This window comes from Carassius auratus, chromosome 29 (assembly GCF_003368295.1).
Source record: "Carassius auratus strain Wakin chromosome 29, ASM336829v1, whole genome shotgun sequence".
NCBI lineage: Eukaryota > Metazoa > Chordata > Actinopteri > Cypriniformes > Cyprinidae > Carassius > Carassius auratus.
The window spans coordinates 8,614,817-8,640,910 of NC_039271.1; the positions used below are offsets into that span (position 1 = coordinate 8,614,817).

The 26,094-nt window shown below is 37.7% G+C and overlaps 2 protein-coding genes across 4 annotated transcripts; one reads left to right on the forward strand and one right to left on the reverse strand.

The window, feature by feature from the left end:
• The first annotated feature begins 264 nt into the window (after positions 1 to 264).
• LOC113047997 (interferon regulatory factor 5-like) lies at positions 265 to 8,366 on the forward strand. Of its 2 annotated transcripts, none has more exons than XM_026209479.1 (10): positions 265 to 575; positions 2,203 to 2,302; positions 2,900 to 3,022; positions 3,753 to 3,939; positions 4,181 to 4,206; positions 4,332 to 4,359; positions 4,454 to 4,867; positions 5,544 to 5,933; positions 6,399 to 6,517; positions 7,381 to 8,366. In XM_026209479.1, exons 2-10 carry the CDS (start codon positions 2,252 to 2,254, stop codon positions 7,567 to 7,569), a joined length of 1,527 nt encoding a protein of 508 aa, XP_026065264.1. In that variant the 5' UTR covers positions 265 to 575; positions 2,203 to 2,251; the 3' UTR covers positions 7,570 to 8,366. The 2 variants fall into 2 exon arrangements, with proteins under 2 accessions (XP_026065264.1, XP_026065265.1); XM_026209480.1 differs by lacking the exon at positions 265 to 575 and adding an exon at positions 1,607 to 1,840.
• Positions 8,260 to 22,278, reverse strand: LOC113047996 (transportin-3). 2 transcript variants are annotated; one of them, XM_026209477.1, is made up of 23 exons: positions 21,935 to 22,278; positions 19,704 to 19,904; positions 19,390 to 19,463; positions 18,978 to 19,134; positions 17,834 to 17,977; positions 17,571 to 17,746; positions 16,938 to 17,076; positions 16,685 to 16,831; positions 16,461 to 16,568; positions 16,218 to 16,309; positions 15,330 to 15,469; positions 15,038 to 15,229; positions 14,837 to 14,928; positions 14,667 to 14,743; positions 13,753 to 13,813; positions 13,530 to 13,670; positions 13,323 to 13,439; positions 12,873 to 12,967; positions 12,599 to 12,755; positions 12,343 to 12,510; positions 11,769 to 11,881; positions 11,095 to 11,187; positions 8,260 to 9,089 (listed from the first exon to the last, which is right to left on the reverse strand). In XM_026209477.1, exons 1-22 carry the CDS (start codon positions 22,052 to 22,054, stop codon positions 11,127 to 11,129), a joined length of 2,772 nt encoding a protein of 923 aa, XP_026065262.1. In that variant the 5' UTR covers positions 22,055 to 22,278; the 3' UTR covers positions 8,260 to 9,089; positions 11,095 to 11,126. The 2 variants fall into 2 exon arrangements, with proteins under 2 accessions (XP_026065262.1, XP_026065263.1); XM_026209478.1 differs by lacking the exon at positions 11,095 to 11,187.
• Between the last annotated feature and the right edge of the window lie 3,816 nt (positions 22,279 to 26,094).

Below are 26,094 nucleotides of genomic sequence, written 5' to 3' on the forward strand. Positions count from 1 at the left end.
TAACTCTATGAATACTAAATTTAACCTAAGAACAATCTCATAGTCGCCTTCTGTATTTAAGCCAAATAGGCTATTTAATGAATGTTCAGAAATTAATTTTCTTCACAAATGTGATACAGACCATCAAGCTTCACAATCAAAACAGTATAATCCAACCAATAAAAACAGGCGTTCAGTCCTTATTTAGTATAATAAACTGCACTGACCTTGTTTAACTGGGTTCGGGTTAGGGTTAGTGTTCAGTGGTAACCCAGACCGCGTAGATGGGTCACAGTGCATGTATGAAAAATTAAACACAAACCACTTCCGTTTACATTGGCCCCTGTCATCCGGAAGGGTGGTACCTGTTCAACTTCTGCAAATACGTCTTCTGTCGTCTCGTGCCTTGTGAAAAAAACAACATGGATATGAGAGAGTCCTCCTGGAGAGCCGTGCTCAGTCGGTCCTCGGACGTTTGATCTGCTGGAGCTGAAAGGACGTACAGACGCAGATCTAAACCTCACCTGATCTGTATGCGCCCGTCAGGTAGACGCTGAACCGACCCCGAGTCACCGTTTGGACACTTTTCAGTGCAGGTGAGTGATTTGAAGTTCGCTAAACCGTTTGCAGAGGTTTCGAGGCATGAAATTCGGAGGGCTATGTCGTATTAACTTGGCTTCGGAAACCAACCATGTTGGCTTCTTGAGTAATAGGCAATGTTTATGTTTATCTTTTATGTGTGGCTATTTGCATGTTACTAAATCTGAAAATATCAAAAAAAATATTGTATGTTGAAACCTTAGTAAAAAATAAAAAATAAATGGCATGTATTTGATCGCATTACTAAAATCTAAAAACAACGATATAAGTAAATTAAATAAAACCAAAATGATATATTAATATTTTTAGTATGAAATGTATTGTTTAAATATCTGAAGAGAAATCAGGTGCTTAATGTCAGAATTCTTAAAAAGAACTGCCGACATATATAATATAATTATCTCATTTGTTTTTACCTTAATTTCACAGAAATATTGAGCAAATTCTAAAAAATTTAGATCCCAATAATGCATTAAATCAATAAAAATAGATTAAATAGATAAATAAAATAAATGATAAAAGTTTCTCAAAACATAATTTGTATGACCCTATGTAAAGTTTCTAATGGGGGAAACAAAAATAAAAAAATAGCTTTTCTGGGGACCTTCACACATGCACAATGCCATCCCTTCGTCATTTACGATATCATATGCAGATGTTTGGAAAGTGATGAACTGAGTCTGTTACATAAAGATAACCGAGGGTTAAAGGAACTACATAAGAGTACACCAAACATAATCGTTATATAGGTACCCCCCCACCCCCACCTACTTCTACACCGTAAACCAAATCAAAAACACATTTGGTTAATATTGTTCCTCTTGTTGATTCATAATGAAATTAGCACTTCCTTCATGGGAGGACAATATCAAGACGGCATTTAAAACCAGGGGTTTCCAAACTCAGTCCTGGAGGGCCAGTGTCCTGCAGAGTTTAGCTCCAGCCCTAATCAAACACACCTGAGCTAGCTAATCAAGGTTTAACTGGTATTCTTGAAACTTCCAGGCAGGGGTTTTGATGCAAGTTGGAGCTAAAACCTCCAGGACCGAGTTTGGGGACCCCTGTTTAAAACAAAGTCTCTTGACTAATGTTTAATCAGAAGAAGTGACCTTGAAACTTTCACAGCCTCTTTTTCGTTTCTGCATAAGTCACAGCCGTCATGAAGACAACTTAAAATGTCTTTTTAGTGCAGGTGGCTCTAATGGTGGCGTTCACGCTCGGCCTTCATTGTGCTCAGTCATGTTGTCGTTTATTTACAGAGGTAACATGACCTCAGTGCTACTGAGCTTTTCAAACTGAATACCCACATGCTTTCTATTTTCCCACGAGCACCGGCTTTGATAGCAGCGATTTTAAAGACTTGGCAGAGGCCTGAAAGCTCACATCTTGTCACATTTGTCATTGTGCTGCTTTTGAGTTTTAGATTTATTTAGTCTTTTACCCTAAAATTGTGTGGAGTGATACTTTTCAAAAAGAAAAATTTTCAGCTTAACACCTCTCTTTGGCAGATTCAGCTTATAATTATGTTCCTCTCCGATAGTTGCCAACCTCCAGACTAAACTGTCTGTCAGCAATGTAACTATTTCTCTTTTTTTTTTTTTTTTCGCCCCATTATGATATTAGCTGACCAAAAGAACCGTGTTCACCATTACTACTTCCTCTGACCAGCACCATGAGTGGTCATCCACGGAGGATCCGTCTGAAGCCGTGGCTGCTGGCACAGGTGAATTGTGATTTACTATGCACTTTGTAATTTCAAGGAACATTTCTGAAGAAAAGCCTAAAAACAATGGAATTTTAAAGATAGAATTCACCCACGATTGAAAGTTTACTCACCCTTATGATATAAGCTGTATAAATGATCAAAAAGCAACATAAAAGTAGTTTTATGACCTTGATTCTGCCACATGCATTGATTCTCACATCAGTAAGACGAACCAAACCATGACACAGCATTTTTTTTTTTTTTTTATGTGCATATGCAAATTATATTGAGTGCTACATCAGATGAAAAGTGACGACTTGAATTTCAGTTTTTACCTCATGACCATCAGAATATTTGGAATAAGGTTGGATAGAATACTTTTATGATATTTTTAAGTTACTTTAAAGTTTTACATTTACCATTGCTATGAAATCCAGTGATTTCGATCGAAAAACCCACCCGATTGGAAATGTTGCATGAGGGCTATAATCCATGCAGCACTTCCGGATATCAGCATCTAAAATGGAAGCAAAACTAGCAGAGGAATATCATTTGAAATCTTGACGTCCTAAGCTTGTTCTACATTAGTAAAGTAAACATTTCTCACCCTGCTAGATTAACAGTGGGAAATACCCAGGACTGCAATGGCTCAATCAAGAGCGCAGACTGTTCCGGATCCCTTGGAGACATGCCACCCGCCATATGCCTACCCTGGAGGAGGAGAACACTATATTTAAGGTGAGTAATATGGTCTTGGAATCACCCATGCTGCTTTTTGTAACCTTTTTTTTTTTTTTCTGTAGATATTGAAGTGGTATCTCGTCTATTTTTTACTCTGTACTTATTCTGTTCTAAAGTTAGCACTAGGGGGAATTTGTTGGGGGTACTGAAATACCTTGTAGTTTCACTCTTCAGTATTTATTTTTTCAAATAAAAGAAAATGATTGGAAAGTCAGTGTTTTTTGCTGAAAACTGAGGCATTACATGTCTGTATTTACAAGTTCTAATGATTTTTAAAGATCATCTTTAGTATTTTTGCAAGCAACTTTAGAGAACTAAAAACGGAGTTTCAATTCCACTTGACTGAACTGTGGCAAAATTTTAAGAGGAAGTCAAGAAAAGTATAGAACGAGGTGAAAGACTGCGAATTCAAAATTTGTTCTGCGACTGTTAGAACTCATTTGAGGCATTTTTAAGCAAGTGTACATTAACAGACTTCATATTTAGCAGATTTATGCTTTCAAATTGAGTTTTTAATTTTCAGAAAAACACATCAAAAATATAGACAACTTATCCTGCACTACATACATGTTTTTCCAAACAAATACTAGAATAGGAATGCCTCGCCCCCTGATGATACTTGAAATCGACTGTGACATAACTAAAGCTCATTTTCTGTTTAAAAGAGAAAGGAACAAGTCATGTGTCTAGATATTTTCTAGTCCGTTTTACTCCTTTTGCTCTGCAGGCTTGGGCTCTCGAAACAGGCAAGTATCAGGAAGGAGTAGATGAGCCAGATCCAGCAAAATGGAAAGCCAATCTCCGCTGTGCTCTAAACAAAAGCCGAGAGTTCGGACTCCACTACGATGGCACTAAGGACACCCCCGTCCAGCCTTATAAGATCTATGAGGTGTGCGACCAATCAGTCAATGGAGGTAAGGACTGGGAACACATGCTTCGGACCAGTTACATGGGATACTTTCTGAAACAACGCTGTTCGCTCTCAAGCTCTAAATGGGTTAGCTGCTCAGATCATTCAATATTTCCCACCACATCTTCTTGCTTAAGTAGGAAATATCAACACAGAAAAGAAACCATAGAAGTCAAGCCATAAAGTCTTTTAAGGGATAAAAGATGGAAAAGCCAATAAATGATCCCTTCTTTTGTTGATTTTAGATGCCGGAGACGATGAGGAAGAGGAGGTAAGTTCTGGAGAACATAAACAGAGCGTAGATAAATGGCTTGATTAACTGCAAGTTGAAATAAATAAATTGTAAAATCAGCATGATTTCCACCAATGTCTTCATGTAGTATTTTTTTTTTTCAGTTGCAGCACTTTGTCAAACTCTCCATTGGTAAGATTTCTTCAAAGTGGATGCTGTATGGAAAAAATATATATTTAATATATATAATTGTTTTTTTTGTTTTTTTTTGCATGTTGCTTAACAGACCCTTCCAGCTACCCAGCATACCCTTCTAGAGTAGATGATCCGTTTAACTCTACTATTGCTGATGGCTATAATCCCACCCACCATAACCCTCCGATGAACCTCTTAAGAGATGTTGTCCATAATAACCCCAGTGGAGGTGCTCCTATGTCCTCTCACCTCTCCCAGCCCAACACTGGACCTTCGGCTGGTGCAATCAAAGTTGAGCAGGCATCATATCCCTGTGGAGGACTTTCAAACGGTCTGGGAATGGGGACTGGAGTCATACCGCCGCCTCTTCTTCAAGATGTAGTCACTCATTCTGTAGGCCCTCAAGCAATGGTGGACAGCCCAATGCAAGAGGTGCCAATTCAAGCAGAGAACCAGGTTCATCCCTGCATCTCAGAGTTGCTGAGCAGTCCGCACATGTTACCCTGTAAGCCTCTAATGCCTTGTTTTTTACTGAGTAATGTTGCAGTTTATGATGAAGACATACCTAAATTGCAGTACAACCTTGTCCCGCTGGTTCAATTTGAGTAATGCTGATGTTAATTGACTTTGCAAGAGGTGTGTATAGAGCTACTAAAACTAGTGCACACCTTAATTGTATTGTGAAATTATGAAAATTTCAGTTGTTAGACTGGCAATCTGTTATTAAAGAAAAAGTTAATCCAAAACTGAACGGTCCTTCATTATTCACTCTCATGTATTTTCCATAGAAGAGAACATTGGTCTTATTTTCGTAAAAGCACCACAAAATGATCACAAGAGTTTTCAAAATGAAAACCATAGACTTTTGACATATTTGACATCTGCCATGATTTGTTAAATCTAGCCCAACATGGATTGATAGAAAAGATACAAAAAGATGAGTGAAATTTGAGATCTGTCAAGAACATTTTCAGTGATCAATCTAACTTTAGATTTGTTTCTATATAGCTACAGAAGTCTGGTACGGACCACTTTTATAATGCCTTGAGTAATTTTCTATCACTTCGTCACCATTTGCTTTCATTATATGGAAAATAGCAGCATCAACATTCTACTGAACATGTCTTTTTGTGTTCCACACAATGACGATAAAATGTTCCTTTCTGTTTTCTCTTTCCTAGTAACTGATCTAGATATCAAGTTCCAGTACAGGGGTCGGACAACTGGTTCTTTGACTGTCAGCAACCCTCAGGGTTGTAGACTTTACTACGGTAATCTGGCGCCCACACCAGAGCAAGTAGAGCTGTTTGGTCCGGTAACGCTGCAGCAGGTGCTGTTCCCAGGAACCTCTGAGATCCAGAACGAGAAGCAGAGGTTCTATACTGATCATCTGCTGGATGTGATGGACCGAGGGCTGATTTTAGAGATCAGAGGACAAGATATCTACGCAATCAGGCTGTGCCAGTGTAAAGTGTTCTGGTCCGGGCCAGGTGTGCTCGAGCAGGGTCCACCCAATCCAATGGAAAGAGAAATGAAGATCAGGGTCTTCAGTCTGAACAACTTTCTCCATGGTAAGAGGAATCAGTCTTTCATTTCAATAATCACAATATCCTCATTTATTGGGACTGCTTTACAGCACTGACAAACAATTGAGCACATATGATAATGGGTCTGGATTCAACCACTGGGTTGTCTTTGAACCTCAAGTTTCAGAGTTTGGAAGAATTCTTTATTTTATGCACTGTTAATGAAGAACAGCTTTTAAACTTGAGAGAAATGTCACTGATATATGAGGTGACAAAATGTTTCAAATTCATTCTGTCTGAGTCCGATGGCGTTAACACACTTTGCTCTTCATTTATTGCACTAGTACTAAGAAGCTTCCCGTCTTTGCTGGGAAGTGAAAAAGAGAAAAGAAAAAGTTACACAACACATTTTCACAATTTTCAATTGTATGTTTTTAGGAGACACCAAATGGGATCATCGTGATTTGGTATGTAATTTATTTAGTTTACAATTATTATTATTTTTTTCAGGTCTCATTTTGTATCAGAAAGGAGAGGCGCCCACTCCACCACCCTTTGAGATCTACTTCTGCTTCGGAGAGGACTGGCCAGACAGGAAGCCCAAGGAGAAAAAGCTCATCGTTGTCCAGGTTTGGAGATGAAATCCATGTTTATTGGTTTCATTTAGAGTGCAAAAACTCTTCAGGTGTTTATTTGTGCAAGGTGTACAAGGCTGTGCTATATTGCTAGATGGAGTTATTAGCAAATGACTCACAGCATTATATTAACAATATAGCACAGCAACAGCTAGGTAAACAGGTGTTTCATATCACGTTACTAAACTGTGTACTTTAGCAAATCCGCTTAAAGAACCAGAGCTGTTTTATAATTTAGCATTCTTCAAAACTAGCAAACCATGCTATATTACATTGTTGGCAACAATGCACAGTTATAACTAGGCAAACAGGTGTTTCATGTCAATGTTACTATGCATAATATTTTAGCCAATCAGAATCAAGAAACAGAGCTGTTTCAAAATTGAATGAAAAACCATGCTATATTGCATTGTTGGCAACAATAAACAGCGGTTGTTTCATGTCAAAGATTTTACTATATTGTGTATTTTAACCAACCAGCATCCGAAATTAGAGCCATATTTTAAATCTAGCAAACCACGTGGTGTTAGCAATGATAGGCAGCATATCACAGCTATAACTAGGAGATCAAACACCGTAAGTCAAAACTGTTATTACATAATGCATTTTAAGACCACTGCTTTTTTTTTTTTATAATTTAGCAAACCATGTTAAATTGTGTCAGGAAGAACATACAACATTGTTCACACAATATAGCACTGATAAAACTAGATGAACAGATGTTGTATTTTAGCCAATTAGCACCCAGGGCTAGAGTGGTTTTATAATTTAGCTTATCAAAACTAGCATTGATTGCTTTAGCTTAATAATAAACAGCATCTACTCATACTAAATATTGCTGTTTTTCCTTTATCTAGGTTGTTCCAGTTGTTGCAAGAATCCTTACAGAGATGTTTTCAGGCGAGCTTTCGTGGTCCACAGACAGCATTCGGTTGCAGATCTCCAACCCTGACCTGAAAGACCAAACGGTGGAGCAGTTCAAAGAGCTCCACAGACTGTTGCAAAGTCAAAATGCGCACCACACCTGGGCTCAAAACATCCAATAACTGAAAGAGGAGCTCATTTTTCAACACCATCTTGTTCATTGCCTACTCAGAATTGGAAGATCTATGGAGTACTGGAATAAATAAATGCCCTCAATGATGCCATACTGAAAACATTTACATGGGAGACCAAACTTGACATTTCGTTTCCCACATTTTTTGTCTTCATGTAAATTTGTCTTTTAAAATGTTATTTCAATAAATACCATTGCAGTATTTTAAATGGTTGCTGGCATGACCAGGTTACCACAGTATGATTCATCTCCTTAACGTTTGAGCAACCTTAGTACAACTCTGACTCTGTAAAAACCTGAAATAAGCTGTCACTATTAGATTTAAGACTTACATTATATGCAAGTTCTTTGCAAGTTCTCATCCGATGGGGTCCCTGCCAGCAACACGAATCTGTTGAACTTGAACGGATATGACTACATAACGTCCATTCTGCAAATCTGATGTGGGAGGGGTGACCCGAGGGTTTACATGTCCAACTGAGAGAAACCCATGATTGTAGGGCCTGTGGAAAACTACAAGACAATAGAGGAGGGTTCGATTTACTATGACTCAGAAAACGAGATGGACCCATATAACTTTTCTAAAATGAAATCTGGTCAAACAGGTTCTGAGAGCTGCAAGAGAACGTAAATCACTTCTCAAACACAATAGTGCATCTGAAAAGATACGAGACGAAAATGAGTTTGTTCCTCACAATGTTGGTTTTATTTGTTCACACAATCGGCCGAAGACGATCTCTGCATCTCAAAATGTGCCAATAGGGTGAGAAAAAAAAAAAAAAAAAAGCCTCTGCCAGTCCACTGAATAATTTACAGCATAACCTGTATGGATAAAATCCCACCCAACTTTAAAAATAATCAAGGGTGATGCCAAGTCTCCCAAGATTCTCCCTTTCCAAATGTCCCACAGGCGCAGGCTGCTGCTGTGACGATCTTTAATTTGGTAGTCGTTTTTATGGCACTGGCAGCAAAGCCATATCTTGATCTCTAAACACACGTCCATGAAAATAAATCTCCATTTGTTTTTAAAAACGTACAAGTCTCTCTTTTTTTTTTAATGATGCATTATGATTTGCAACCAGGCACATCCTTATTTTTCGTTGGTTTTTGATCGACCCCCAGAAATCCGACCGATGCAGAAGTTCATCTATGTTTTGAAATGTGTGTGTGTGTGTGTGTGTGTGTGTTTCAGCGTCCATTCGATGGCCCCCCTCCCACAAGACAACGGTGTCCCTTCTGAAATAACCCCCCCTTCTCTCAGTGCGGCTGACATCAGTGTGCTCAGAGGTAAAAGGGAGGGATGGGGCTGCAGTCTTGACACCCACAAGGCAAACTGCTTTTCCTGAAACCCTGCCACTCCAAAGCTCCAATTCGATTGGTCGGCTTTCCCATGGTGCCAAGTCGCACAAATCCTTCATGCAAGAGTTCCCTTTAGTTTCTCAACAGTGGTCATCATGGTCATCTCCCTTTGCCACTTCCTCCAAATGTTAGCAAAACAAAAAATCTGACCTGCAGAGGACAAGAGAGAACATTTTAAAATGCTGAATTTATTCAGAAATATTTATATCATTCCAACATGTTTGACCAATGAATTTTCATGAGTTCTTCAGTCATTTGTGACTTAAAAAAAGGAAGTTTTTTGACGATGTGTAAGATCTTGTTAACAACTTAATCTGCTTATGACTTGATAAAATAAAGTTTTCGCAAAGCCTGTTTGCACAACAGTAAATAGTATTGGGGGGGAAAAAATAAATGTAAACTGTTTTCTTGTATGATTTTTCTTATCAGCAGAAATGATAAATTTTATATAAATTTTAAAAGAAAAAGATACATTTAATTTTATAAACTTATTTCAAGCTTTACTTTATTAAAATTTCATAATACAATATTTACATGATAATTATTACATGTATATAGTTCCAATTAAATTAAATAACACCAAAAAAGAAAGTTACATTTAAATGTATTATAACAAATAAATAAAAAGCAAAAAATACAAAAGATTTTGAATTGTATTCATTACATTAAGTTAACATTGAAAAATAAAATCTAACAAATATTTTAATAAATCTTATTGATATATTAGTGCTGGGCAACGATTAATTTGGGGGGGGGGAGGGGAGATCGTGATTAATCGTACGATTGTCTGTGATTAATCGAAATGAATCACATTATGCACAAAACTAATAATGCATTCAAAAGTAGTGTACCTTTTCATTTAAAAGTACTGCTACATGTACAAAAGTGTAATAACATTTGTAACCCTGGACAACAAAACCAGTCTTAAGTCGCTCGGGTATATTTGTAGCAGTAGCCAAAAATACACAGTACACAGTCAATTTTTCTTTTATGCCAAAAATCATTAGTATATTAAGTAAAGATAGTGTTCCATGAAGATATTTTGTACAATTCCTACTTTGTATATATATATATATATCAAAACTGAATTTTTGATTAGTAATATGCATTGCTAAGAATCCATTTAGACAACTTTCTTTAAAGGCAATTTTTTTCAGTATTTAATTTTTTTTGCACCCTCAGATTCCAGATTTTCAAATAGTTGTATCTCGGCCAAATATTGTCCGTTCCTAATAAACCATACATCAATGGAAAACTTATATATTCAGTTTTCAGAAAAAATTCCAAGGTTTCATTCAAGAAGACATTCAAGGTTTTGTGGTCCAGGCTCACATTTGGTTTGCAAACACTTTAAACAAATAAGGTGCTTTTTTTTTTACAGCAGTATTCCTTTCACATAGTAGCAGTTAAAATATTTATTGTAAATCTTAACTTATAACATTAATGTAATCAAATCAAATATAAAACAAGCTGTTATTTGTCACTGCCAGGACATGAACGTTTTTATAGAAAATATAGAAAAGAGCCTCGATCATAAAATTATAACGGGCATCTTCAGAGTAGAGACCTGCACGATTGCAGGACCCATCCCAGCAGTGTGGGACAACACTTGATGTGCGGGTAGAGAAAACTACCTATTTCCAACTTATAAAGTCATGATTACAAGCTTGTTGCATTCTTTTCTGTTAAAAATAACAGTGGTTTGTGAATGTTGATGCTTAACCTAAATAATTTGATCGGGAGCATCCCCTCCTGTGAGCCATGATTTGTCTGTATGTGTATTCATAGCCATTGAGCAACGGAATTTCATAATTTAAAAAAAAAACTGTTAACATGCAATAAAATAATTATCGGTGTTATTGCGTTTGAGTTAATGCGTTAACTTGCCCAGCCCTAATATAAATATATAGTAATACAATATAATATTTTTACATCTAAATATAAAGTTAATTTTAAAATGATTTAAGAACACAGTATAAAACAAATATAAAAGTTTTAAAATGTATTTAAAACAAATTTTAAAAGGAATTACATTTTAAATCAACTGATCTGATCATTTAAATAATTACATTGTTAAACATCATTTATTGAGGAGAAAGTTTCCATGTTATGCACAATAACATGACAAATTGAGAGTTCAATATGCTTGTATCACCTGGTCTTGCAGCATCAGCTTGTAAAAGACAGCTATCGGTACAGCCTGGTGAACTCCCTTATCGCCCAACAAACCTGTTTACATTCCTCTGCACTGGGGTGACAGATTAATAGATAGATGGAGAAAAAGTGAGAATAAATTAGCATCACTTTTCATCAAACTAATAAACAATGAGCTGGTCTGTTATTACTAATCACAGGTCAATTTCCAAACACGCCGAAAGCATGGGCGAGCAACACAACAGCGCTGCATCCATCAGTCTGGCATGGTTTGGACTTTCCATGCAACGCTGTGACTCATTTGTCAAAATACGCATTTGACATCTGTGCATGACACCATGCTGGGAGGCTCCTTATTCCTCAGGCCAAGACTTGCCAAAGTATGAGATACTTCACCTTCTTGGACGACTGGTTATGGGTACTTGTTAATGCATGCTGTACTGAGCTAACCAGAAGGAGAACCGAACTTGCACCAACTTGCAATACCCCAAAAGATGTTGAATGTTGCGAGTAATCTACACTGATAAGCACTATATTACTTTTACAAAAGCTTGTTTAATTAAGGAACAGGCAGATTTCTTCAGGAGTGTAATGAAATTATAATGAAGTTATCTTAATGCAGTTGATGTTCACGGCCTTCTTTGAAGGATCAGGTGACAGCCGACACAAACTCACCTTGTGACCTGCTTATGGAAGTCGGTGAGCTGCTTGTGTGTGACGGTTACAGCGCCTCCTGCTGTTTCTTTTGGAAGACCCTTCAGCGCGGTTTCCAGCCAGCGGCAAAATGTCTAGAGACACAGAGACAGCCACAACATGTGACAATTTTGGCAACACAGCCTCATTTTTGAAAGAATTGACAATTGTTCAAAATGAAATATCTACATTAAACTTATACTTAGCCTCAAACTCAAACACTGGCGAGTGAAATCTAACAATTTATTAGCCAATGGCTAACGAGAAGACATTATTTGGTCACCTAGCATGGAAACTTAGTCTCACATGCGAGTGGTTTACTCACATTTGACAAGGTTGTTAGTATAAATGATTAAAAGTGTTTACATTTCAACCGAACACAGACAGCGCGATTAATATTCATTAAGCCAAAAGCTGTATAAATATGAGCTCTGGGAAATAATTAATTACTAGCCAATGGTAATTCTATTGCCAAGGTGTTTGGAGATATTTGAAATGTGTAAAGGTTCATCTGTATTCAAAAAGTGTTGCGTGTTCAAAAGGAGTAAAAGCATACCGGCCGATCAAAGACCATTATCTCCCAGAGTACCTCTGCTACATCGGGCAGGGTGTAAGGTGGCAGACAGAAACAGCAGGTGTTGATCAGCTGAGTCACTAGCTGCTGCCCGTGTTGCTCCATCACCTGACCAATCAGACCCTTACGTGCCTCAAAGTCATCCTCGTGCTAAATGAGAAGAAAATCAGTTATATGCACTGAAAATGTATATACAAGGTCTTTCGATTGGTTTAGCTTGATCGACGGTGCTGCTCACGTCATTAGTGACCCCGGTGTGAATAAGGTCTCTGATAAACTTCATGACACTGCAGTTGGCATCTCGATGGTCCAGAGTGGTAGAAGCGATGGCACACTGGATGATGTGGACGACAATACTGCTGTTCAGCAGTGTGACTGGACTGCGCTGGACAAACCTGAAATAATGAGAGGAAACGGCTTTTTTCTTGCATTTATTGTAGTGCGGCAAGTCGCTTATTTTGAACTTGTTTTATCATATCAAGTTGCTTGTTTTTCTAACATAGAACTGATACCTTGTGGCGAGTCTAAAAAGATCGTCCACTGTGTCGGGGTGATTGCGCAGTCCATTAGGCTGCTCTAACAGCTGGAAGGTCGGCATACAGAGAGCCTGCAAGAGGGGAAAATGCAGCTACTGATCAATAACACTTAGTTCATCATCATCATCATCATCATCAATTTTAATCAACTCAACGCAGCACAAGATTCAAATTAAATAACTTTGTAAGCTGGTCAATGCCAAATTAGTTTTAAAATATGTTCTTAATGTTGGATTCATAATGTTTTCAAAAACGGTCATACCTTGTTCAAGCTTAATATAAAAATATTATATATATATATATATATATATATATATATATATATATATATATATATATATATATATATATATATAGTTTTTGTTTTTTAAGTCTAAAGTCTATCTACATGAGATTGCGGGTTAGACTGGTGTGTTTCAGGCATACCTGTAGCATATCCAACAGGCCTTGTCTGCATCCTTCCTCCATGCCGTACTCATCCACTAGAATGCTGCCCAGGTACAGGAAACAGGAGTGAGGGTACACCTGGTACACACTCACCATCTGAAACACAAATCCATTCATGATCTGAATCTTCCATTTCAGAAACACACACTCAGATCGGTGGATGTGCTTTAAGGCAAAAAGACCAACCTGAGTAACAAGTGGCTGTAACAGGCAAGCAGAGCCTTTGCCTACACAACGCACTGCAAATCTCAGGCAGCGGCAGCAACGCTCCACTATCCGGTTATCATTCTGGTGGGCGTTTAACGTCTCAGACATCACCGGCCAGATCTACAACAAAGAACAGTGATGATTAGAAAGAAACACACTTACAGACAGAGTACCGTGTCATTCAACACACAGCTAAACATACCTCTTGAATGACTTTCTGGCAGGGGTGTGTCTGTCCATTCTCTACTATGGGGTTTGTGTGTCTAATAGAGAAAGATTTCAACCCTTTAAGAATTTTTTTTTTTTTAAACAGCATGAACTGAAACAGCACACATTCAACTTCTTTAATGTGACATTTTTGTGAAATGAAGATTTAATGAGAGGAATTAAATTTTATCCAACTGGATTCAACGGAATTGTGAAATGTATAATATTAATAATAAATGTTAAAGAGTTGTTTTTTTACAATAACATGCAGAGAGAAATTGTGAATTTACGAGCAAGACAATATGGTGTAGAATTCAGATGAAATATTATCTTTTATCTATTCTTAGTTATTAGTTTCTTAAACATATTTAAAAACCTAGTTTTTTTTTTTTATATATAAATATAAAACCAATAATCTGCAAGGACAAATGTTACACTTGATTTTAAAATTTTCTTAAGTCTCAAAGCCATTAAAGAAATTATTATTATTTTTTTTTACCACTATGCCAACACTATGCCAAGCTTTAACTTATTTACTATTTTCACATCAAAATTCAGATTAAAATAATATTAACAAATTCAATAATAATAATAATAATTATAAGTAAAAAAATAATTTAAACAAAATGAATACATGATCAAACCAATAAATAATAAAAACTAAAATCAATAAAAACAAATACATAATTTAAATCAAACTAATATTTAATTAACATTCCATGTATACTTAATACTTTAAATTACTAAAACCTTAAGAAATTACTTTAAAATCCTTTTCAAGTTGAAAAAAAAAAAAAAAAAAAAAAAAAAATTATATAAATTATAAATATATATATATATTTTTTTTTTTTTTTTTTTTTTACAGAAATATATTCACAATATTGCAAAGGTGTTGATGTTGAGTCTCACCTGAAGATAACAGCCAGTCTGTCCAGCCACACAGTGGGGTCTGATGACTTCCCACTACTGGAGTCCGCAGTCAGCAGCTGGTCACAAAGACAACACAGAAACAGACATTACTTTATTGTGTTAACCACCAACATTCAGAAATACAGAGCACACAGTAAGAAGTATCTAACCTTCCTCAGTGCCATGACCTGAACCGCACACAGATCGTTCAGACACTCTGTGATCTTCTCCAGCGGGAGGCGGGCCAACACCAACGCCGTACCTGAGATAAACCAATCACACCACTTAAACAAAACCAGCCAAACAACAAAGGCATGACTAAGATCAACAGCTATATATTTTAAAAAGATTATTAAAGAAAAAAAAAACACCTTTCAGTAAGCCAACCGCAGCATCCGTTGACAGGGCAAAGGAGTCGAGCAAGCGGGCGATGTTCAGCAGGCCCTGGAAGTGCTGCGCCATGTGATCTCGACACACCGAACAGATGTTGTGAATGGCTTTAGCTGCCACAGAGGCTAACGGCTTCTCCCGCAAGCCCTTCATCAGGAAATTCAAAACAGGATCTACCAACCCAATACAGACATCATGAATACACACAGAGAAACAATACATCTTGTGAGTGAAGATCATGTATCATGTAATGAACCAGACTGTGACAGTCACCTAACATGCAAGGGTTCCGGTCGATCACTTCACTCATCTCGCCAACCAGCTCGATGCTGGTGTAGCGAACAGCAAGGTGGACCGTCTCGGGAAGCAACACTACCTGCTCCAGCACCTCCGTTAGTGTGGGATTATTCTCACTAGGAGCCAGCAGAGAGAGAGGGAGACAATTTACAGTTACAAACAAAACGCTATATGTGCAACAGAATCACCAGTGCTTTTGACAAATAACAAGGCCTTGGTAAAGCCCAAAGTGTACTTTAGCCGTCCGCGTTCACACTGTCTGAGTGCAACAGTGCACGGTTTATGTTGAGACAGAACGAGTCAAGGAAATGGAACGCAGAAAATTAAGTATACCTGAGCCTTAAAAATAGAGATTTCATGACTTATCTATTTTGTTGTGTAAAAAAGAGGAGTAAATCAATCTGAAACACTGCCCTATATAATTACAGTATTAGCTGAATTTTTCATATTTAACCAAAACGGACTGAACAACATCCAAAAGAATCAGAGCTAAGTAAGGTAAGTATCAAATCGAGAGCTTGTGAATCAGAATTTAAATAAATCTGTAATCCAGTATCAATAACTAGAGCTATACAAAGTGTCAGAAATATATATTTTTAAAGGCATATCAGCATCATACACTAATTCCAATTCCAATTAATTACTACATAGTTTACAAATGATAACTGCATCATTAAACATTACAAAAAAAAAAAAAAAGTTTAGTAACCTCAAAATACAGGACAATCAGATAATGAAATGTATAATCTGCAACAGCATGACTCAAGAAGTTTGCACTACCCCAGCCACAGGTGTGACTTTGATTGGTGAAAGCAAGAGTCTTGAATATGAAGTGGTTTAGTCATAACTGAAAGTGATACTTACGGATCTATACTCTTAGCAATGGACGCCATGATGAACAAAACAGCCTCAGTTACTTCCCATGGGGGGTTTCCCTCCTTCAGAGTCGAATACAGCTGATGAGAGGACACAAAGTATTTATAATAAGTTCGGTAAGGTTGAATATTCCCTTTCGTTTCTCAATAAATCATTCTAAATATTAAAATAATTTTGGGGGCTTTTCTTCAAATCACTTTCAGTTCATGTTTCTGTTAGTATAAATTCTACCTGTGAGAAACACTCCATGGAGCCGACTAGGAAAATGACATCCTTCACAAGATCAGACACCCTCATCCTGAACTCGCCGAAATCATCTGTGTCCTCCGGGACTCCTTCCTGTACAGGAAACACAAAATAAGAGATCATGAAGCTTATTCAATTTTGTTGTACAAAAGCAATAAGCACTGGAAAGAAGTGGCTTGTATTGGATATGGGAGGGGAAGGACGCTCACATGATCCGGGTCAAGCTGGCAGTGGCGGGCGAGACTGTGCAGTAGTCTCTGTATGTACGGCTTGAACACTCTGTGGACCGCCGGATCGTTTATTTTATAAAGATTTTCTCCCAGACGGTACCAGAAGTTGAACGAGATTTCAACCACCTGAAGGAGGACAAAGGTTCCCGACAGACAGTTAAGAGGATGCTTGAAAGTCTCATAGTCACTTTCGTTTATCATTATGTGTGAATGTGTCAGCTTTCACTCTCACCTCATACTGCGGATGTCCGGCACAAATAAGCAGTAACTCTAGGATGCGGAGATCTCCCATGCCCTGGCCAGGTGTCCTTACTGTCATCTCCAAAAACGTCTCACACAATTCGGTAAAGATCCGGCAATAATTTAGCACCCTGTGGTGGAAAAGCAAGAAAAAACTGGTTGCAGTTTACACAACAGAGATCACTCGCTCGGTCTCAAAACCTAAAGAGCTTCCTGATAGAGTATGAATATAAGCGGCCTTTTAAATTACCTTCTTTTGGCCAAATAATAAAGATTAGCGAGGTTTGCTTCAATAGGAATGTAAAAATCCATCACGGTGGAAACAGCAAATGAAATGAGATCATTTGTGAGAAGAGTCTCTCATTTTGAGTATTGCACAATTTGACGTTTTATCTTTGCGGCATGCTAACATCAAACTCACAGAAATCACCCAAGAGTCCAGTCTCCTGTTCGCTTAGTGCTATTTGTTTTAGCTACCCATGCATACTATTCCAAATGCCACTTATATGGTCCCATGAGACTTAAGATGCTGTCTTATGGCATCTCACTGGGTATCAGAACAGTGCTATTTTGTTTGATACTTGCATGACCTGCGTACATTGATCACAAATGATGCCATACGTACTTATCGAGGTCCTCTCGGGCTACGGCCATGTGGTAGGCTGTTTCTAGAGAGAGGACTCCCTGGAAGAGCTGCATGGCCAGAGGCATGTGTACAGCCACATTCTCGATCGCGTACAGTGCTGAGCACACGCAGTCTGATGCCGCCTCATGCAGGTTTGTGGACGTCTCGTCCCTCTGCTGTAATGAAGAGAGGGGGAAAAAAGATTTTTAAAGTAAGCGAAATGGGGAGTTAAGTGAACGCCTGACCACATTGTCTGAACTTACCAGCACTTGGAAGAGAATCATCAGCAGTTGATTGTTAGCCATGAAGTTGTTGTCCAGTACTCCTAAATTAAACCAGCTCCCCAAACACCGGAACACCTTGATAAGCATCTTCTCATCATGTCCGGACTTCTCCGCACACGTCACCTGATCATGGAAATACAACAACATTCAAGCTCACCATCATAAACTATTATTTAAATGTTTGTGCAGGGCCTAAACCACTGAAATGATTTGCATGGATGGATTGATAGCACAGAACAAAGAATAAGTAAAAGCAACAGACAATGGCCCCATAGAGGAAGAGATGTGTTTTCATGCCTTGCAAACTTAATTTTGTGAATTCTGCTTATTTAAAATAAAGTAAACATATCTGCTTAATAAATAATTTGTTACATTAATATAGCACTTTTCTGGGTACTCAAAGCGCTTTACATGAAATGGGAGAATCTCCTCATCCTCCACCAGTGTGCAGCAACCACCTGGATGATGCAACAGAAGCACACACACCAGCTTACTGGGGGAGAGGAGACAGAGTGATAAAGTCAATCAGTGTATGGGGATGGTTAGGACGCCATGATGGTCAGAGGCCAATGGGGTAATTTGGCCCGGATGATGGGGTTACACCCCTACTCTTTTTCAAAAGACATCCTGGGGTTTTAAATGATCACAGAGAGTCAGGAGCTTGAGTTTAACGTCTCATCCGAAAGAAGGTGCTTTTTTTTCAGTATAGTGTCCCCATCACTACACTGGGTCATTAAGACCCACACAGACCACAGGGTGAGCACCCAATGCTGGCCTCACTAAAACCTCTTCCAGCAGCAACCTAGTTTTCCCAGGAGGTCTACCATCCAGGTACTTAGCAGGCTCAAACCTGCTTAGCTTCAGTGGTTGCGCATTTGAACAGTCAATAGCAAATACTTAAACTAATAAGAAAACATACTAACAGTAGCATACTTTTCAGCTTGTAACACTCCTAAGAGAAAGGGAAACTTGAAATCGAATCATAAGACCCCTTTAACAATACCGGCATGGAAATGCTTTAAGTGTCTGGAGTATATGTGTGAAAACCATTAAATTTTGGACCAACAGGCTAGGCATCTTATCTGAAGACAGGAATTGTTGTGCAAATATAACTGTGTTATACCAGAAGAGTGACCACTGTGGTAGAGTAGTAGGCCAGGTCCTCAATGATCTCAGACCGTCGATTGGCTCCGATTCTTAGAGAGCGGCTATGCACCTCCTCCGGCAGAACGGTGAGTATCTCAATCAGGAACGGCATGGAGGACACGTCATTACTGTATCTGGAAGAAGCATAACAGAGCGTTGGGTAGACTATGACATTTCAAGGTGACACCAACTATTTCACAGGTAATTCATAAAGTCACAAAAAATCTTGCATTTTAGGAAATTTTGCCACCAAGCAATCCTGACTTACTTTCATTATATGTAATATCCATTTTGGAGTGAGTTATTTCAATATTATTTGTAAACAGGGTAAAAGATAAGGAACATATCAATTACATGCAAATGAAAGAAAGTCTGGAGTGGATTCTTACTTTTCTATCAGGGTTTGAACACAGCCTTTCCACGAGGCCATCTGAAGAGCCAGATCTGCGATTGCCAATGCAAGCTGGGAAAGAGAATGACATTAAAACACCAGTGACACTTTCTTAACCGTTCTCAATATGTAGCACTGCAGTGTGGTCGGGATAGACAGTCCCTGTTAACACCTCACACTAAATGTCCAAAACACGATCATGAATGCCAGATGTTTGAGATCATCACCACTGATTTTCATTTTGATTCAGGACACAAATCATGTCACGTTTAGCAGATGCAACCCGAGTTCAAACAGACGATGGGACGTTACCTGTGTGATGATGATGGGAGACAGGTCTTTGAGGTTCTGGATGTGAGACAGGAGTGAATCTCTCAGTGCGGTGTGGGTCTCTGGGGGAAGCTCATAGAACGATGTCTGGATCTTCATCTTCATTGTCTGGGCTGCGAAGTAACACGATTCCACGTCCTGCTTCAGCTGCAGGAGCTGATCCGAGATCTCCCATGCGTACATCTGCACAGGAGAACAACTTCAATGAGGAAGTGCCAATAAGCGGTCAGATTACCTCTTAGAAAACATGACAATAAAAAAGCATAATAGTAAAACAATAACGCTTTCCATTCTTGCTTGGCCTGCAATAGCGTAATGGAATGCACTGATGATGTATCATGTCTGTGCGGAGGTATGCAAATATATACAATTACAGGCAGGTAGGACAACCTATCGAAGTCCTCGGACCGAGGGATATGATTGGACGAAAATGTTATGGTCCAACGCCTTCCACAGACTAAAAAAAATGCATATAAATACATGTAGACACACTTAACTTAGTAATTGCCATCAGGATGTGAAAAGACTTTCAACCAGAATTACAAAATATGTATTTGAACCAAATCACCTACCCTGCCTTTAAATCAACTGTATTCGCTATTTTCAAATGGATAACCAGCATTATATCCGTCACCCCACTCTCTAGATATCACTAACAGCCACTGACTGAACATCAAGCTGGACCAGTCGTATTTTGAATAAATAAGGAAAAGCAAAACAATAAACACTTTCACATCAGATGCATCACACAAAGATACATATTTCTAATGCAAATAAATACCAGCATCAGGAACCAGGAACATATGTGTAGCTTTCACTACACAAAATGTCAGGATAGATCAGCTTAAGTGTCTTAAGGTGAAGCCATGTAACTAATACTATTGATGTCATAATATTGCAGAGCATTTTTGGGGGAAAATACGTTCTGAATTTACTGCATTCAGCAGTCTTTTGTCAAATTATAGGGTCATTTCAGATTTCAACAAATTAATTTAACTCAATACTCACAAACTGTAATATATATATATATATATATATAAAATTTAAATTATGCATTTAGCAGACGCTTTTATCCAAAGCGACTTACAGTGCATTCAGGCTATCAATTTTTATATCTATCAGACAGTACTGGTAGATCAGTGTGTGGTTTGGAGCAGGGCAGTTGACTTAAAGGGATAGTTCACCCCAAAATATAAAAGCTCTGTCATCATTCACTCATCCTCAAGTTGCTGGTGGTACCCACTGACTAACACAGTATTTTTTCATACCATGGAAGTCAATGGTTACTATTAACAGTTTGGTCACCTTGAAAATATCTTATTTTGTGTTCAGAAGAAAGAAATTCATAGTTTTTAAATGAGATGAGGGTGAGTAAAAGACAGAACTATCCCTTTAAGTGACAAATGTGAAGCCATGCAATTCTCACCATCAGCATCACAATGTTGTGCTACTCTGTTCTGCAAAATGCAACAAATGTGTTGTTCTCAACGCTAACAATATTAACACCTTCCTTATCACTAATCTTACACTTTGCTGAAGTGGAACTAAGTGAAGAACCAGTAACTCAAAGGACAAAACAGCAGGGGCAACATTTACACTGAAATTACATTTGCAGTGTTTGTGTTATAATGCCAACATTTAAAATGTCTAATGGGGTTTAAAAAAAGCTGTATATCCAAAGTCTGAATTCAACCTACCCTGCTGGTAAACCCAGCGTAGACAAGATGGGTTTTGAAACATAGTAGCTGGTTTCTAGAAAGTCTAGAGTGCTAAAACATCTTAAACTATCAAATAATAGCGACTAGTTGGTTATTCCGGTTTATTCGGTGGACAAGCTGGTTATTGGAACTTGGTCAACCAGCTAATGCCCAACAAGGAACTAGCTAACATGTTCAAAACACAGTCACCAGCTTACTAACAAGTTGGTCTAGATGATAAACCATATTTTCTGCTAAACTTGCTGCTTAAATCTACCAAAAACTCGCACTAAATCCATCTAACCACAGCGGAATGGATTCAGCAATGGATACAAATAAACCCCGACAACAGTCCAAACACATGTGACCAGCTCTACTTCCCAACACAACTGCTGTTTGTGCTTCAGAAAGCTTCACTGCGGCCTTAAGGGATACTAGTTGCAATGCAGCGTACATCGTAAATGTGTATTATTGGGCGAAGGTGCAATGGCGCAGTAGGCCCGCTCGTGAACGCACCGATCTCTGCAGCTCTCCCAGCCAGACCGAGGCGCGCTCCTTGCCGGCAGGGTCCGGGTCGTGATACAGCGCCTGCACGGCCTGGTAAACCAGCGGCAGGGTGGGTTTCCCGCCTTCCATAGCGTTCTTCTGTTTCTAGAGGGTGTAGATATGGGGTAAATACCACGGCTTGCGCTTCTCTGGAGGTTATAGACGCGCAGGTGAACTGTTTACTGGGCCCTCGCGTTCTCCGATCTGGCCGCCATCTCAAGCAGACAGAGAGCGCTGCTGTCAAACAAGTCCGTATGGAAACCGCGACACAGGAACTAAAATTAGTCCGGACTCGAGCGATTTTATAACAACAACGCGCTATTCGTGCTGTTTTTGGAACTATATCCTCTTCTGATGAAGAAAAGGTTGGAATTAACGTGTTTTAACGTTTGTGATTTGCCTATATGACGAGGAATACTCATTGCGTGGATAATTTCATTAGGGACACACCCACTGCTACACATTTATTTAAGGGTCACCCATCAAAAGGTGACGGATTCGGAACTCTTTTACTGTCTATGATTCGGAACATGATTCGGAATCGCTTCGATTCTTTTAGGACTTTTAAGAAATAAATACTTTAAAGGCACTTATTTAATTCACTGGAATCAGCAAAGAACAGAAGAGATTAAAACTAGATAATTAAACTGAGACAATGTTTTCAAAAGGAATGTTTAAACTTTTTTAGAGTCGGAATAAATGCCTTAATAATAATAGATAAACTAGTCCCAAAATATATGTATTACCTAAAAACATTAAACCAAAAAAGTGAGATTTAATTTATTCAATAAAATGACACTGATTATCCCACAAGAAAACACATAAACTACATTTGATTTAAACAGTCAAGTGTCTGATTTAAGTCTAATAAGTCACGCATAGCATACCACAGTAGACGTTCTGATTCATTTCAAGTCAGATATGATAAAATATATTTTACTTAGAATTAGAATTCAACTGAGTCCGTTTTTATACAATCTATTTATGGTCAGTATCTATGGTTTTGATTCAAGAAAAAGAACCGATTCAGAAGAGTCATTCGTTAGGGAATCGGATTACACTGGTCGTCAATTTTGATTCCCCAAAAGAACTCAACAATAAAAGTAATTCATTCGTGTATTTCAGTATTGCTGTGCTGTTGTTATTATCTGTATTATATAACTAGTAATTTACACTTTATTGATTACATTTGTTGTTCGACAAACAATGATTTAATAGCATATTTTATTACGTTATTAACCCTACATTTATTAATAGGCTGCTTTTACATTTATTTACCTCATGACCTACGTTTCTGCTGTACAAGTTGCATATAAAAATCAGTCACTGAACAAATCATAGATGTTAAACACAAACCTGTAGTGATGGGCAAAATTATGAGACTTTCCCAGTCCCACGACTGTTCTGGGAAAAGATTCAAAGCTTTCAGAGCGTCGGAAACAGCGCCATCTGGTGGTTAGTAAAAAACAATAATAAAACAGCCAAAAGTCTGTAATTGAAGCTGCGTAGGACGACGCACATATTCCATTAAAATAAAAGAAAAAAATAAACTTGTGTTTGCATCTGTTGAATTTTTAATTTACCCGTTTAACTGTGGCATTAAATGCCAGTACGAATATCAGTATGATATAACAGATTATATGAATTGCATATGAGAAATATTTTATTTTCCTTAAATAATTTTTATTCTTCATATTACTTGTATGACTGTGTATTTAAAAAAAAAAAAGTAATTGCATAAGTCTGAATGAAAACTTAGGCTACTCGTAAGATCTGGAGGTTTGAACATTCCGACACCCACATGATTGGACAGAAACTGAGGTTTCGTTTGTCATTGGTCACGTGATTTCTAAATTAACAACACAAGCCTCCGATCGAAACTTCCTCTGGCACGTCAATTTATTCTCGATACGAGTTCTAATGCTTAACTAATCTGAATAGCGTGCTACAAATACTACAACATGCAGTTTTTAGAATGACTCTGATCTTAAATATAATCAATAAATAAGTAGGCTATAATTCATTTTTAAATATAATATTTTACAAACATTTATCATTACTGAATTTACTAGTTTCTGCATATAGAAATTTAATTAATATATCTATGTGAAATGGCAAGTAAGAGTAGGCATAAAAACATCACTTTAGCTGATGATGCCTGGAAGAAAAAGTGTTTCTGATATAGCTTTTTGTCTTCTAATGTGTAATATGTCTTAAATATAATGTAATATGAAAAAAAATATATAATGAGAACATATTTTGTTTTGCAGACAATTTTCAAACTATTGAGTGTATTTTCCCAGTCTCCCTCTTTCATCTCTTTCTCTTTTTTTTTTTCTCACATACACATGCTTCTGTCACACACTGGCATAACATTTTTAAATGTAAAGATCATACAAGAAGCAAAATTCCATATAGATGGCTTTAATACACATATATATATATATATATATATATATATATATATATATATATATATATATATATATATATTCTTTTTTCACATTAAAAAATCCAATCTATTTTTATTCACACACATTCAATGAATTTAAACATATTTGATTCAATTATCATTTACTGATATGAAGTTGATAAAGGTGCATTACGTAGTTCCCAGGATGCATGACCTTCCTGTAACCCAGGTCGTATCATACCCATACAACTCAGATACGTAGCTTGGTTACAATACAACCCCGGGTCAAAGGATGGCTTCTGACTTTCATGAATGAAATCATTCAACATTTACAATTCTACAAATTCAACACACTGTACAAAATATCTGACACACACAGGGGCATTCTTATTTAAAAATTTAAAAGTAGCACATCTGATTTAATCAAGAAGTTGGAAGGGGAAAAATCCAATATAAACTCGCCGGTTATTAAATCTGTGTAGATTATATTAACATATTCCATATAGTATATCTATATATATAAACAGAAAACATATTTCTCTTAGTGAGTTCAAATTAAAGACCTACAAAAATCTATTAAACAGAACTGCAAAATGTAGCTTTTGAATGTTTCTGTCTATGCGAATAAAGAGCGCAAAATAAACAAGCTGAACTGAACTGAAAGCTAAAAGAGCCATTAGCAGTGAATAAATGCAGGTGATGTTAAAATGAACCATTATCATTAACCAAATGTTTGTAACCTATAAAACAATAGGCTACTTACCATGCCGAAACCAAAGAAAGAAACGAGGGAAAATTTTTTCAGAGGAGAAATGAAGGAACTAAAATGAGGTGTATAAAAAGAGGCTGGATGTACTGGATGTACAGTTTAACACTCCGTATCTCTCTCCAGATTATCACAATCGACCCATAATCTAAGTCTTAGCTAACAAGATAAACTGCCAGTTTGGATGTAATCCCTCAGTGACTTCAATATGGTTTGTTTAAATCTTTACGTAAATCTTGTTTCCAGATCACAGCTCATCCTTGTGCTTGGGGACCTTAAGAGTTTGGTTTGCCTTTCACCTGCTTCTACTGCTGCCAAGAATTAACAACCTTGTTTGGGCCTCAAAAAACTAGGCCAATAGTTTAAGTTTAGTGTACTGTAAGTTAAATGCTACCCACTGATATCATCTTTCTAGACGTTAAGAATGCTGCATCCCTGTTATTTATGCTCAAACACAATCTAAAAAATATGATATTCTGCATTTGTTGTAGTAGTTGCCTAATCATGTGCTTAGATATTCTATGTGGGTGTTGAGCATAATTTGCATGGAGAGGACGGATTATCCCAACAACATGTCCGGAAGATCATCCCCATCTGCCCCCAACTTTTCAGACCATGCAAAACTTTGAGGATTTTATAAAAGGAAAACCAGGCTGCTCATTGACTCCACCATGGACACTGTGCAAGAACAAGGACACTAACGGCGCAACCATGGATATGTGGGCCTTTCAATTTGAGAACCTCTCCAAAGTCAGCCCCTTCGTCTGGCCCCAAAGTGGGCTTTCTACCTGCATGCAGCTTTCATGGGCTTTGTATTTCCGTGGGTGTGACTCTGAACGCCATTGTCCTTTTTGTTAAATAAAGTACAAGAAACTCTGATAGCCTTTCAATTGCATTCTGGTGAATATCTCCCTAGCAGGCTTCATTTTTGACAGTTTCTCCATAAGCCAA